Source organism: Geotrypetes seraphini, chromosome 7 (genome assembly GCF_902459505.1).
Source record: "Geotrypetes seraphini chromosome 7, aGeoSer1.1, whole genome shotgun sequence".
Lineage (NCBI taxonomy): Eukaryota > Metazoa > Chordata > Amphibia > Gymnophiona > Dermophiidae > Geotrypetes > Geotrypetes seraphini.
The window spans coordinates 103,790,620-103,803,345 of record NC_047090.1 but is presented as its reverse complement, the minus strand read 5'-3'; the positions used below and the strand labels follow the sequence as shown (position 1 = coordinate 103,803,345).

Here is a 12,726-nt window from a genome sequence, read left to right as displayed (position 1 = left end):
AGTGGATAGCGCGAGGAGCCGCCAACCCGCGGCTTTGAACGTAACGATCGACTGAGCCAGCCAGACACGCTGCTGCTCCAAAAGGAAGGGAAGGGGGAAGAGAAATGCTGTTTAGATCGCGTCCAGACCGCGGGCTGCAAAATAGCACCTGGAGAGCTGCATGCGGGCTGCATGTTTGAGACCACTGTTCTAAAGCCATTGGCAGGAAAAAAAAATTCACAGAATAGTAAATGGGATGCCCATGTCGGATCTCTAAGAGGGTAAAGTTAGGGGGATGGGTCATCAGAGTGGGATCTCTAAGAGGGTAGTTAGGGGGGAGGGTCAATAGAGTGGGCAGAGTTGATGGGCTATGGCCCTTTTCTGCCGTCATTTTCTATGTTTCTGTGTTTCATATATAGTAATCTCATCTTTTCAATAGCCTTCACTTCAAACCTATGATCACTAGTTATCAAAGTAGTTAATAAATCAGAGATGCAAACAGTAAAATAACATAAAACCTTAACTTCAGTCTATTTACTGTTATCCAATTTCATATAATCAGTTGCAATTGAAAATGTGTGTGTACTATTGCTGCAAATTTCTATCCACACAAAGGCCCTGATTCTCCAAAAGTGCGTCCCGATTTTAGGCAGCTGTAGGCGTCCTACAGCTGTCTAATCAGCCAATCGGGATGCACGTTTTTTTTTAAAAATGCTCCCCAGGCAGGCCTGAAGGCGCCTCCGGGAGCCTAGGAAGACCCGCAAGACGCCTAAGCTCGCCTAAGGGCCTTAGGCGAACCTAGGTGGCCCTACGCGTCTCCCTAGTAGAGGAAAAAACCTTAAAATGTAGGCCAATCAGGCCTTAGATTAAGTGGGGATGGGCGGACCCGCTATGCCTAAAGCCTAAGGCCTGATTGGTCCAGGCTTCTAGAGCCTGGGCCAATCAGGCCTTAGGCTTCGGTGGGATGGGCCGGGAAGGGGCAAGCCCACCTCATTTCGACCAGGTGGGCCTACAGGCTGGACGGGCAAGAACCGTCTGGCCTGAAGAACAGGTTAGTTTGGAGGTTTTGGGGTTGTTAGTGCCGGGGGGGCGGGGGGGTGCGTCTTCGGGCAGGAGGGATTGGACACCTTCCTGCCAGCAATTGGTAGTGTCGGGGTGGGAGGGAGATCGGTAATGTCGGGGGGGGGGGGCGGTTGGTAGTGTCGGAGGGGGGGCATCCGATCGGACAGGCCGCGGCCCGCTATACTTTTAGCGGCAGAGAGATCCCTTGCCGCGATAAGTGTAGCGGGCCGTGTCTAATCTAACCCGATTCTCTAACCAGCGTCTGTAACATGGACGCCGGTTACAGAATTGGGGTTTTAGTGTAGGCCGATTCTGAATAGGACGCCTCTCCCGGGCGTCCTATACAGAATCAGGGCCTAGGTGTCTTGCGGGCCTCGTCTTCAATATAGGCGGCCTGCCTGGGGAGCATTTTTTTTTTTAAAACGTGCATCCCGATTGGCTGATTAGACAGCTGTAGGACGCCTACAGCTGCCTAAAATCGGGACGCACTTTTGGAGAATCAGGGCCAAAGTGCTTTACAATCTTTGAAAATTAGAGCAGACACTTCAGGTAAAAAAATAAAGAAAAAGTTATTGTGTACTTTGTGCTGATGCAGGCAGTTTAAAAATTGCTTCCTCTAGGGCTTGATTTACTAAGCTATTTATCTCCCCTAGACACAGAATTCTAGCCCTTAAATGTAGGAATGTGCAGGTCCCAAAAAACCCCAACATATTTGGTTTGTTTTCATATTTTCATATTTTTTTTCCTGGTTTTCAGGTTATGTTTCCTCAGTTCATTTCAAGCATTCGTTTTTAATATGTGCTAACAAATGCACAACCTTATTTAACTGCTTAAAGTTGAAAATAAAACGTTTGCAGTCCCAGATGTTTTTTTATAAGCACATCTAGCCTTCCGTAACATAGAAGACAGTATAGCAGTGGCGTACCTAGGGGGGGGGGGGGGGGGGGGGGGGCGGGCCGCCCCGGGTACCAGCCCTAAGGGGGTGTTCCCGGCCTTGCCGTTCAGTCCCCCGCCACCCCCGAAGGACCGCTCGCCCCCCTGGCCTCCCCGCACCACCTATGAACAGCCGCAGCAGGATCGCGAAGTCAGCGTCAGCATCCCTGCGCTGCTTCCTACGACGCGATCCCGCCCCTCCTCTGACGTCAGAGGAGGGGCGGGACCGTGGCGCAGGAAGCAGCAGGGATCGCTGACGCTGACTTCGCGATCCTGCTGCGGCTGTTCATAGGTGGTGCGGGGAGGCCAGGGGGGCGAGCGGTCCTTCGGGGGTGGCGGGGGACTGAACGGCAAGGCCGGGAACACCCCCTTAGGGCTGGTACCCGACGCTGACTTCGCGATCCTGCTGCGGCTGTTCATAGGTGGTGCGGGGAGGCCAGGGGGGCGAGCGGTCCTTCGGGGTGGGTCGGGGCATCAGGCCTTCAGGGTGGGGCGGGCGGGCAGGCAAGCAGGCTTTCAAGGGGGAGGGGGGTGACAGGCAGGCAGGCAGGCCTTCAAGGGGGGACAGGCCTTCGGGGGGGGGTGCAGACATTCAAGGGGTGCAGGCCTTCAAGGGGGGCAGGCAGGCCTTCAGGGGGGTGCAGACCTTCGGGGGGGGGGTGTAGGCCTTTGGGGGGGTGCAGACCTTCAAGGGGGTGCAGGCCTTCAAGGGGGGAAAGGCAGGCAGGCCTTCAAGGGGGGGTGCAGGCCTTCAAGGGGGGGTGCAGGCCTTCAAGGGGGGGTGCAGGCCTTCAAGGGGGGTGCAGGCCTTCAAGGGGGAGACAGGCCTTCAAGGGGGGGAAAGGCAGGCAGGCAGGCCTTAAAGGGGGGACAGGCCTACAAGGGGGTGGGACAGGCCTTCAAGGGGGGGACAGGCCTTCGGGGGGGTGCAGACCTTCAAGGGAGTGCAGGCCTTCGGGGGGGGGGTGCAGTCCTTCAGGGGTGGGGTTTAGGCCTTCAGAGGGGGACAGACCTTCGGGTGGGAGGTAAAGTCCTTCGGGGGGTGCAGGTCTTCAGGGGTGGGGTGTAGCCCTTCGGAGGGGGGACAGACCTTCGGGGGAGGGGGGTCTTGGTGTAAAAGTACACAGAGGGAGAGAGGGAAGGGGGGGTTCAAAGATACATGCATATGCCAGACTTTGGGGGTTAGAAATAATGGGTCTAAAAACAGAGGAGGGGGAGAGAGATGGTGCATAATGGGATTTAGGGAGGGAAGGAACAGAAAGGGAGAGAACTTGGAAACAGGGGATGGTGTGGAGGGGGGATAGAGATACTGGATAGGAGGATAGTTGGGAACAGAAAGGGAGAGATGGTGGATCCTGGGGTGGTGGGGAGTTGAGAAAAGGTGAATCTGTGGATGGAGACAAAAAAAAGGAAAGATGCCAGATCTCCGGGAGAGGGAAGGGAAACGGAAGGGGAGAACAGAGATGGCAGACGGATGGTTAGCACGGAGAAAGGAGACCCTGGCAAGCAAGACAACAAGAGCCTGGGACCAACAAGATTTGAATATTGATCAGAGAACAAAAGGTAGAAAAAATAATTTTATTTTCTGTTTTGTGATTACAATATGTTAGATTTGAAAAGTGTACATGAGACAGCTTGAAATGGGAACTTTTCTATTTTTGTGAATGGCAAGGCTGAGTTCAGTTAAAATATATGCTTTATAAGAAAATATAATAATGTGTTTTATAAAGTTTATAAGCATTGCTGGCATACTCGGTGAGGTGTTCCTAGTGTTGGTGGTGGTGGTAGCATGTCAGTGTGTTGAGAGGAAGAGGTAGTCTGGGAAATTCTGCTGAGCAAACTCTGGGCCCATTTCCACCCCCAGTTAGTCCACTCCACTCAACTGGTTCACACACTGAGTGGGTCTTTGGGTGTTATTTCTGGGTAGTTGTTTTAGAATCTCTTCCAGTGGTTTGTCAGTATCTCCTTCTGGTCCAAGGAAGGAAACTTTGTCAACCTTAGCATTGACCTTCAGAATATGTTTGTAACAGCGCTGCTTGTGTGGCATTAGGCTATGTAGTGATCGAAAGAAAAAAACAGACCTTTGCACATTTTTGCACTATATGGTGGGTGTATGAGGAGATTCATTTCCTGCACAGTTAAGTCCATTTTTTCTACTGAATAATAGTATAGGTACAATGAAAGTAAATAGCAAAAATGTTTGAGTAGATAATTAAGGAAATCTTTTTCATATTGCTTGCTTATGGACTGGGAAAAAAGACTGTTCAAGCAAATGTCTCCAGAACTGCTTTAATGGAAAAATGTGATTTTTTTTTTTTTAAGTACTTTGTGAAATTTATTGTTGTTGTGAAATTTATTGTTATACTTTGTTTAAACTTAAAAAGCGGTGTCATTAACAGTGAATCTAATCGAAAAATCGATTCAACAGGGTGAATCGGATCGAATGAAATATTTTTCTCTGAATCGGGCAGCACTATTGGCTACCATGAGAATGGGCTACTGGGCATGATGGACCATTGGTGTGACCCAGTTAGGCTATTCTTATGTTATGTTCTCATCTGTAGGGGCCTTTGTTTTCACTTCTTATTTTAATGTATTTTTTTCCTGGGAACTTATCAGTGTTTTTTTATAATGGGAACAAAAATGGAAGAGAATTAATGTGTGTGGAATGGGGGGGGGTAACTAATTTCTTCAGCTAAATAATTCAATCCACTTCAAACAGACATAGGAGAACTCACGCACCATTCACACACCCTCCAACCAAAAACGTCAAAAGAAAAAAAACTGTTCGACAACCTCCTAGCCATTCGAGCTGCAACACTTGACCCCCAACTCTACAACCTATTGACCTCGACCACAAACTACAAAACCTTAAAAAAAGAAATAAAAACCCTTCTATTAAAAAAACACATAAAACCAAACTAACATAATCAGAACTGTCCCAAGCATCACCTGCAACTACTCCATATGTACTTCTGATGTCATGACAATTCAGACATAATTTATGTTATGTTATGTTTGGAATAATGGTTACATAAATGAGGTTCAATAAAAGAAAATTTTCTGTGGGAGCATTTGTTGGAACTTCTGTTATCCTGATTTCTTCTATCTGTGGGCTTTCTTTAGCTAACCTACTTATCTGGGGCTTTCCACTTCTGCAGCTGCCCTTTTCACGGTCCACTTTGCGCTTGCACTCTCTGGGGAGGGGGGGTTGGGTCTGGGCTTGGTGGGGTAGGTGTGTCTGGTAGTTTTGTCTGGGTGGTGGCTGGGTGTTTCTTGGGTGCTTGTTGTGCGGATTGGTGTGTCTGGTGAGCGGTCTGGGTGTTGTTGCTTGTGGGGGTTTTTTTCATTATAAAATATGGCTGAGGGTCTAGTCCGGCTTATTATTCTTGTGGGTTCTGGGGTGGGATTTGTTTGCTTGCCCCAAGTTTTGGCCTTTTGTTGTGTATTGCTATGCCTCTCATTGGCAATTTTCTCTTGGGAGAGGCTTGTTCATGCTTGTTGTTGCTGTTACTCTCATTCTGTGTTCTTTTTGATAATGTATAAGTTTCTGTACAGACCATGGTTGCTTGTCTGGACCTTTTGCCATTCTCAATAAAAATACTTTGGAAAAAAAAAAAAAAAAAAAAAAGAAAATTTTCACTGCCTGTTTCTATTCTGACCATTTATTCCATTTCATGGTTATTGCAAAAAAAAAAAAAAAAAAAAAATTTTACATGAGGGGGGGGGGGGGGGGTGTCAAAAAATGATGGGCCCCGGGTGCCACATACCCTAGGTACGCCACTGCAGTATAGTACTGATCTAATATTTTGCATCATTTGTACAGGAATGTATTTCTTTGAGCATATTTTGCCAACTAACCTGAATGTGTTTAATATTTGTCATCAGGTCAAAGCAAAAGAAAAAGAGGTACCGAATATGAGAGACTTTTGTGGCACTATCATGAAAATTGAACAAGAAGTAAAGAAAAAAACAGATCTTAAATATCACTGTACCCACAACAAAACTGAAATGCATGGCTCCTACAGACTGGTTTTTAAAGATGTCAAAGCAGGCTTCACCAGATCAGTAAATAGAGAATCTGGTATACATGTTATCAAAGCCACAGAAGTCATCAGTGAACTCCAGAGAAAAGAAGTTAAACTTGAAAAAGAATTAAAAAAACTGCAAGAAGAATGCAGGAAAAAGCTAGATGGAATTGCAGAAAGCATGGATGGAGTGATTTGTATTCCTCCTCCTACCAAGAAACAAATCCATATTGAAAAAAGGGGAAAAGGTGATTTGACCTGAGTGTGTTTGATTTTCATGGATTCTGTTTTGCTTGTGTTTTGTGTCAGTTTCTCGTGTTAGCACTCAAAAATCCAAGAGCTAAGCTGTACACTGGTACCTCTATTCAAAACTATGCTGAAAATACATCCATCTTTTTTTTTTCATTTTTTATTAAATTTTGTCACCTGACTAGTCTATGCCTGTTTTTAAAACCAAATGCATTAGTTTAATATGATATTATATGAAGTAGTGTAAAGATTTTTATACACATAAAATCAAAGCAATTATTTTCCTGTTTATGTTTTGCAAAGTGATGTATAGTAGACTCAGATTGTCAGAATTATAATAATGAGCCACATTTGTATTTTAAATTGGTCATATATAGGATAAAGGAAGTGGACATAAAAGCTGTGAAATGCTTCTTTGCTATTTTATATATTAATGAATCCTAAAAAATAAAAATTAACTGAATTATCTACTCACCTTAAAATGTGTTGACTGTGCTCTATATTATGGTTCAATTAACTTAGCACATGAAGAGGGACATTTTCAAAAGAAAGTCTAAGGCCAAAATAAAAAGCCCTGTTCATAACATCCAAATAAAACATTCATCTCACTGACATAATCAAACAAGAAAATGCATCTAAAGATTACCTTTTTGATTAGGGCTATGAGATGGATATTATTACACTGAAAATGGCCAAAAAGAACAGCCATTTTCCACAGTGAAACGTCCAACTTTTGAACGACTAAAAACCAGGAACATGAACATCTTTCTGGCATCATTTTCAAAATTATTTATTTATTGTTAATAATATTTATATACTACTTATAGCCATGGAAGAGCATTTTCAAAACATACATCTAAGTCCAATTTGGATGTATGGCGCTGGACGTCCAAAGTCAGTAGTAAAAAAAAATACCCATTTTCAAAAGGCAAACCACCATACGTCTAGAAATTTTTTTTTTTTTTTAGGTTCAAACAATTTTTATTGATGCAAACAATTTCAAATACAACATAAGGGCACCTCAAGGTGCATAGTATAACAATAATACATCGAATAAAATAAATAAGAAGCATATATAAATAAAACGAAACAGTTGGACTATTATGAATCTAAAGAATGCCATTCAACCTCCCTCCCCACCAAATCCCATTTATTCTATACATGACCATATGTTTGAACCTATCAATACCCTCCACCTCCCCTCCCCAAATTCCCCCTCTCCCAATGATATTCTCTACCCCGCCTCACCAGGACACACCAATACAATCTCATTTCATCTAAATAAGAGCCCAAATTAGGACACCCATCTTAAGACTGCACTACGACCTTTGGGATGTAAGGCTTGCAGATATGGCTCCCAGATATGCAAAAACAATATCTTTCGCTTCTTAGCCCCTCCAGCATCTCTCGCCTCCCAGATGGCCAACTGATGTAACTGGTTCCGCTAATGCCAAAACTTCGGAGGGTCAGGGACTGTCCAATATTGAAGAATACATTTCTTGGCCAATAAACTCATCTTCCTACACAGCGCCCGATGCCCCCTAGGCAAATGACCAAAAGCCTCTGGCAAATCCAAAACAAAATGGGTGGGAAAACTGCGCAAGGATCTCCCAGTTATCTCTGACATATAAGATATTATTCGCTTCCAAAAGTTTTGAATAATGGGACAAGACGAAAATGCATGCCCCAAAGTGTGATCCCCCATCCCACATTTATGACATAGTGATGTAGGGAGACCTCCACTATAATATAACTGTGTACGAGTGTAATAAGCACGTAAGGTCACCCTATAATAAGTTTCTCTTAACCATGCACACGGGGTCACTCCAGATGTCACCCTCAAGGTACACGCTATATCCCAATGTCCCAAATTAAGCTGTAATTCTCTTTCCCATTTACCCCGAATGTTCCTTTAAATCCTCTATCTGGACATACAGGCCATTGGGATGCCCAGACCGTCAGGACATCTATCTTTGTACCACATTTTCGAACAAAATTTCATGTAAGTCTCAAACGGCCAAAACAAGACCATTTGGACATGGGAGGGGCCAGTCCTGTAATGGACTGGCCATCCTAATAGGTTATGGCGAGTCCCCCAAAACACTCCCAAAACTCACTTTACCCACCTGTCTACAACTCCAAAAGCCCTTATGGCTGCAGGTGAAGAGGGAGTTTGGGGGGGCATACATTTTCCACCATAAATGTAGTGGTTAGAGTGGCTTATGGCCTGGGTTTTCCTCTCTATGGTTCACTAGCCCACCCACCAGGCTACTTAAGAATTGCACATTATTTAAATTGAATAGACCGGTGAGGAGTTCACCACTTGAATCTCCCCGCTATTTCACAGACAGGCATGTACCTTTTTGTTCTCATTTTTTGCATGGGTGAAGGGAGTCAGTGAGGACTGGGGGAGTGTGGGGGTGTCTTCCCTTGATGCGTGCAGTGGTCATCTGGTCAGATCGGGCATCTTTGAGGCACTTAGACTTCTAAAATAGGTCTAGTTCCAAACGTAAATGTATAAGTTAAGAACATAAGAATAGCCTTATGAGGTCAGACCAATGGTCCACCTAGCCCAGTATCCTGTCTTTGGAGGCCACTCCAAATCACAAGTACCTGGCTAAAATCAAAATAGTAGCAGCATTCCATGCTACTGTCCCATGTCCGTCTAAACAGCAGACTATGGACTTTTCCTCCAGGAACTTGTCCAAATCATTTTTAAAACCAGCTTCATTAACTGCTCTTACCACATCCTCTGGCAACGCATTCCAGAGCTTAACTATTCTGAGTGAAAAAATATTTCCTCCTATTGGTTTTAAAAGTACTACTCATTGAGTGTCCCCTAGTCTTTGTAAATCTTCATGCAGCAAAAAATTGATCCACTTGTACCCGTTCTACACCACTCAGAATTTTGTAAGCTTCAATCATATCTCCCCTCAGCCGTGTTTTCCAAGCTGAAGAGCCCTAACCTCTTTAGTCTTTCCTCATACGAGAGGAGTTCCATCCCTTTATCATCTTGTCGCTCTTCTTTGAACTTTTTCTAAAGCCCTCCTCCCTCCCCCCTCTCAAGCCCTGAAGTGGCAAAAGCAGGTGGCTGTCCTGAGCCACGAACCCACTTTCCTCTCTCTCTTCCTTACCTGAAATGCAGCCAATCAGCAGGAGGCAGCCTCAAAACAGGCTGCATGTGGCCAGTCCCGGCAGAGCCTTTTCTCTGATGTGTCGATGTTCATGATATCACCCACATGCCAAGAGGCAGCAGATGTTTGGTGTTAATCCTGTATGCTTGTTCTTTCAAGATATGTTAGATCTGCCGCCTCTAGACAAAATGCATGCCAATTAAATATAAACAAAAAATAAATCAAAAAGAATTATTCATTTTCAACAGATTCTTATTTATAAGTTTATGCTTTGGGGAGGGTGGTCTTCCTTATAAAATAACCCTTTCTTTATTTTCTCTAATATCTGAACTTGAAGCTCATCATATTTAGCCAACTACACATGGTCATTGCATTATCCCCTAGTAGATATTGATCTCTACTACATTTGGTGTGTGTGAGGCGGAGGGGGGGGGGGCCGAGTTCTCAACCAGAAGCCTACATTCTTTTCCAGATTTGCAGGTGCTGGAAGTAAGGAAAAGGTGCATTTGTTAACCTTACAAAGTTCTTCTGCTGTCTTTCCTAAACTGGATAATTCCTAAATTTCACTACCTTAATCCAATATACTATACTAGTTTCACATTCGTAGCCAATTGTTGTCCAATATTATACACAACGTCAACACACTCTGTTTTTATTAAATCTCTCCAAGGAAAAAAATGTAATCAAAGCAGGCTCTGCCCTCCCAGCCACAACAGCAGTTTTCATCTGTGTTAGTGCTATGGTACCTGAAGTTCAGACAAACTATACAGCCCATTCTACCAGCAGGTGAGGAGGATCTAGTATACTTTTCATTCTCTGAAAAGATCACAACAAATTCCATAGAGCTGAACATTGAAAAAGGGTTTCCAATTCGGCTTCATCTCTAATTTCTGGGTGAGTCCTCATGCTATACTTGTTTTCCCTTTCCCAACACCATTAAAAAAAAAGAGAGAGATGTCCTTTTTCCTTAATACAAAGCCTATCATACTGGTCCCACCAGTATGGAAAAGAGACTATGCCTTGTACTCTAGGTAGGTCTTCATTCTAAAAAAAAAAGTGTGAGAAAGACTACAGACATATGCTCCAATTTAAACCTGAGATCTCATCTGATCTCATCACAGTGAGAGAGTAAAAATAAATATCCTTTCCTATAAACTGCCGATATATATTGCATCCCATAAATGCATTGTACCTTCACCAATCCACCCTTAATCCAGTTATTTTCTGAGATGCACTCTTCAGCTGGACTTTTTTTCAGTGCAAGATCCTTCTTTTCCCCCAAACTAGTGCTAACAATGTGTGCAATTACCTGTCCTATCCCTCATAAATGAGTTATCTTTTTTTCCCCCTCAAAAAGTTTGGAAAATCTGCTTGCACCCTACAATTACAATTTTCTTTGTTGGCGCCCTGCTAAATGCAATTCAAAGAAAGGGTTCTCTTTTAAGTAGCAGAATGCAAGCCCTCATTTTCCACATTTGAATAGCACCAAACAATGAAGGTTGTGGCTACATATCTCCTGCTTACAAATGTTGCATAGAATAGATTTGCAAAGCATGAATGTAGTGATGTAAATTAATCTCATGCATATTCATTGTGGATATCCTGAAAACCTGACTGCCTAGGTGTATCCCAAGGACTGAGTTAAGAACCCTGCTCTAGACTGTAAATGAGTTGTCTCATACAGCTGGAAAGAGTCAATTAGGAAATCTGTGTAGATTTTTGGCTCCCTGATCATATCAGACTTGGCTTACCAGCCATCCAGGAGCTCTCGCAAACTGGCTAATAACCTGCATCCATTTCTGTCATGATCAATCAGGTACTTCCCTAAGTCGTAAAGCCTCACTAAATTATGGTAGATCCACTGCAATCACATTTGCTCTCCCAAAGTTTGCCTCACTGGTTACAGTTTGTAAGGCTTTGGATTCTTGCCCAGAAATAGCTAAGAAGAAAAAAAAAATTAAATTGAATCAAGTTGGGCAGACTGGATGGACCATTCGGGTCTTTATCTGCCGTCATCTACTATGTTACTATGATTATATTTAGAGAATACTTTAAGAAAGACCATACCAATATTCATTTCCTACAGTAGTTTTAACAAATCTAGGAAGAAGATGTGCTGTGTTATCATTATTTACATGTGGCTGATATTGATTACAGCTAACCAAGCTTTATAAAGGCAAAACTTGATCCATTTGCATTAACAGGCGCAAAATATCAAAAGAAATATGTTAAAGTCCATTCACCATTTTTTGTATGTCAATGACAAGTAAGTATACTTAGGTATTATTGAGCTGATTATATGTTATTTTGTATCGATGTAAAATACAGACTATAATTAATAGCAGTTAAAATAGTTAGAAGTAGTTGTACCACATTAGTCACTTCCCCTCTCCTGTGAGCTGCTATCAAGCAAATAAACATTTGCATCTGCCAATTATGCAATAGATTTGTTCAGAAAATAATGCCAAAATGAATGCTGAAAGGTAAACAACAGATGCTCACTAGGACTTTTGAGAAAGAAAAGTAATGGTTATAGAAAAAGCTGTGTTTCACAGATAAGCAACTTCAGAACTCGCCTCTTAAATACAGAATAAATGATTTATTTTCTTTTTTTATGCCTTGCCTCTGCTCTACAAATTACTACCTAGTTAGCTACTTGCACTGTCTGTATCAGTGTCCCTCAAACTTTGTTGAGCTGCCGCACACTAAATGTAGTGGCCGTGGAAGTGAGAAGATATTGTTGTGATGATATCATGTGCATACGTGATGTTATCACATTGACGTCTACGCATTCACAAAGGCCCTTCAGACAGGCCCTGAGCCACCAGTGGGGGCTGCAGGCAGGGAAGAGGCATCAAGAGGAGAGGTGCTGGTACCGGTTGATTACCTACAGGACGTGCTCTTGCCGGCGTCTGCACCTCTCCTCCTCAGTATGTCGCCAGCACACAGTTTGTGATACACTGGTCTTTATGGTCTCACTAGCCATGTAATGCATGATGGGGCCCTTTTACTAAGCTGCATTAGAAACAAAACCAGAGACAAATGAAAACAAAAATCATATGACCTATTTATTACTGTCTATCCATGCCAACTATGAACATAAGAAGAACATAAGAATAGCCTTAATGGGTCAGACCAAAGGTCCATCAAGCCCAGTAGCCCATTCTCATGGTGGCCAATCCAGGTCACTAGTACCTGGCCAAAACCCAAGGAGTAGCAACATTCCAGCATCTCAAAGGATAGCAAGATTCCGGAACCCCAATGAGAGCAACATTCCAGAGCTGAGATTGTGATATCATAATGCCTCATTCTACAGTGCCTCAGAGCCAACCTCATCAGTG

General features: G+C 43.5%; 1 protein-coding gene across 3 annotated transcripts in view; it reads left to right on the top strand.

Annotated features, from left to right (window-relative positions):
• Positions 1-6,654, top strand: part of TEDC1 (tubulin epsilon and delta complex 1) — a 130,755-nt gene extending 124,101 nt beyond the window's left edge. For all 3 annotated transcript variants that reach the window (XM_033953317.1, XM_033953316.1, XM_033953315.1), the window contains one exon: positions 5,863-6,654. In XM_033953317.1, coding sequence (XP_033809208.1) covers positions 5,863-6,264 — 402 coding nt within the window. In that variant the 3' untranslated portion in view covers positions 6,265-6,654. The remainder of the gene's footprint in view (positions 1-5,862) is intronic.
• The last annotated feature ends 6,072 nt before the right edge of the window (positions 6,655-12,726 follow it).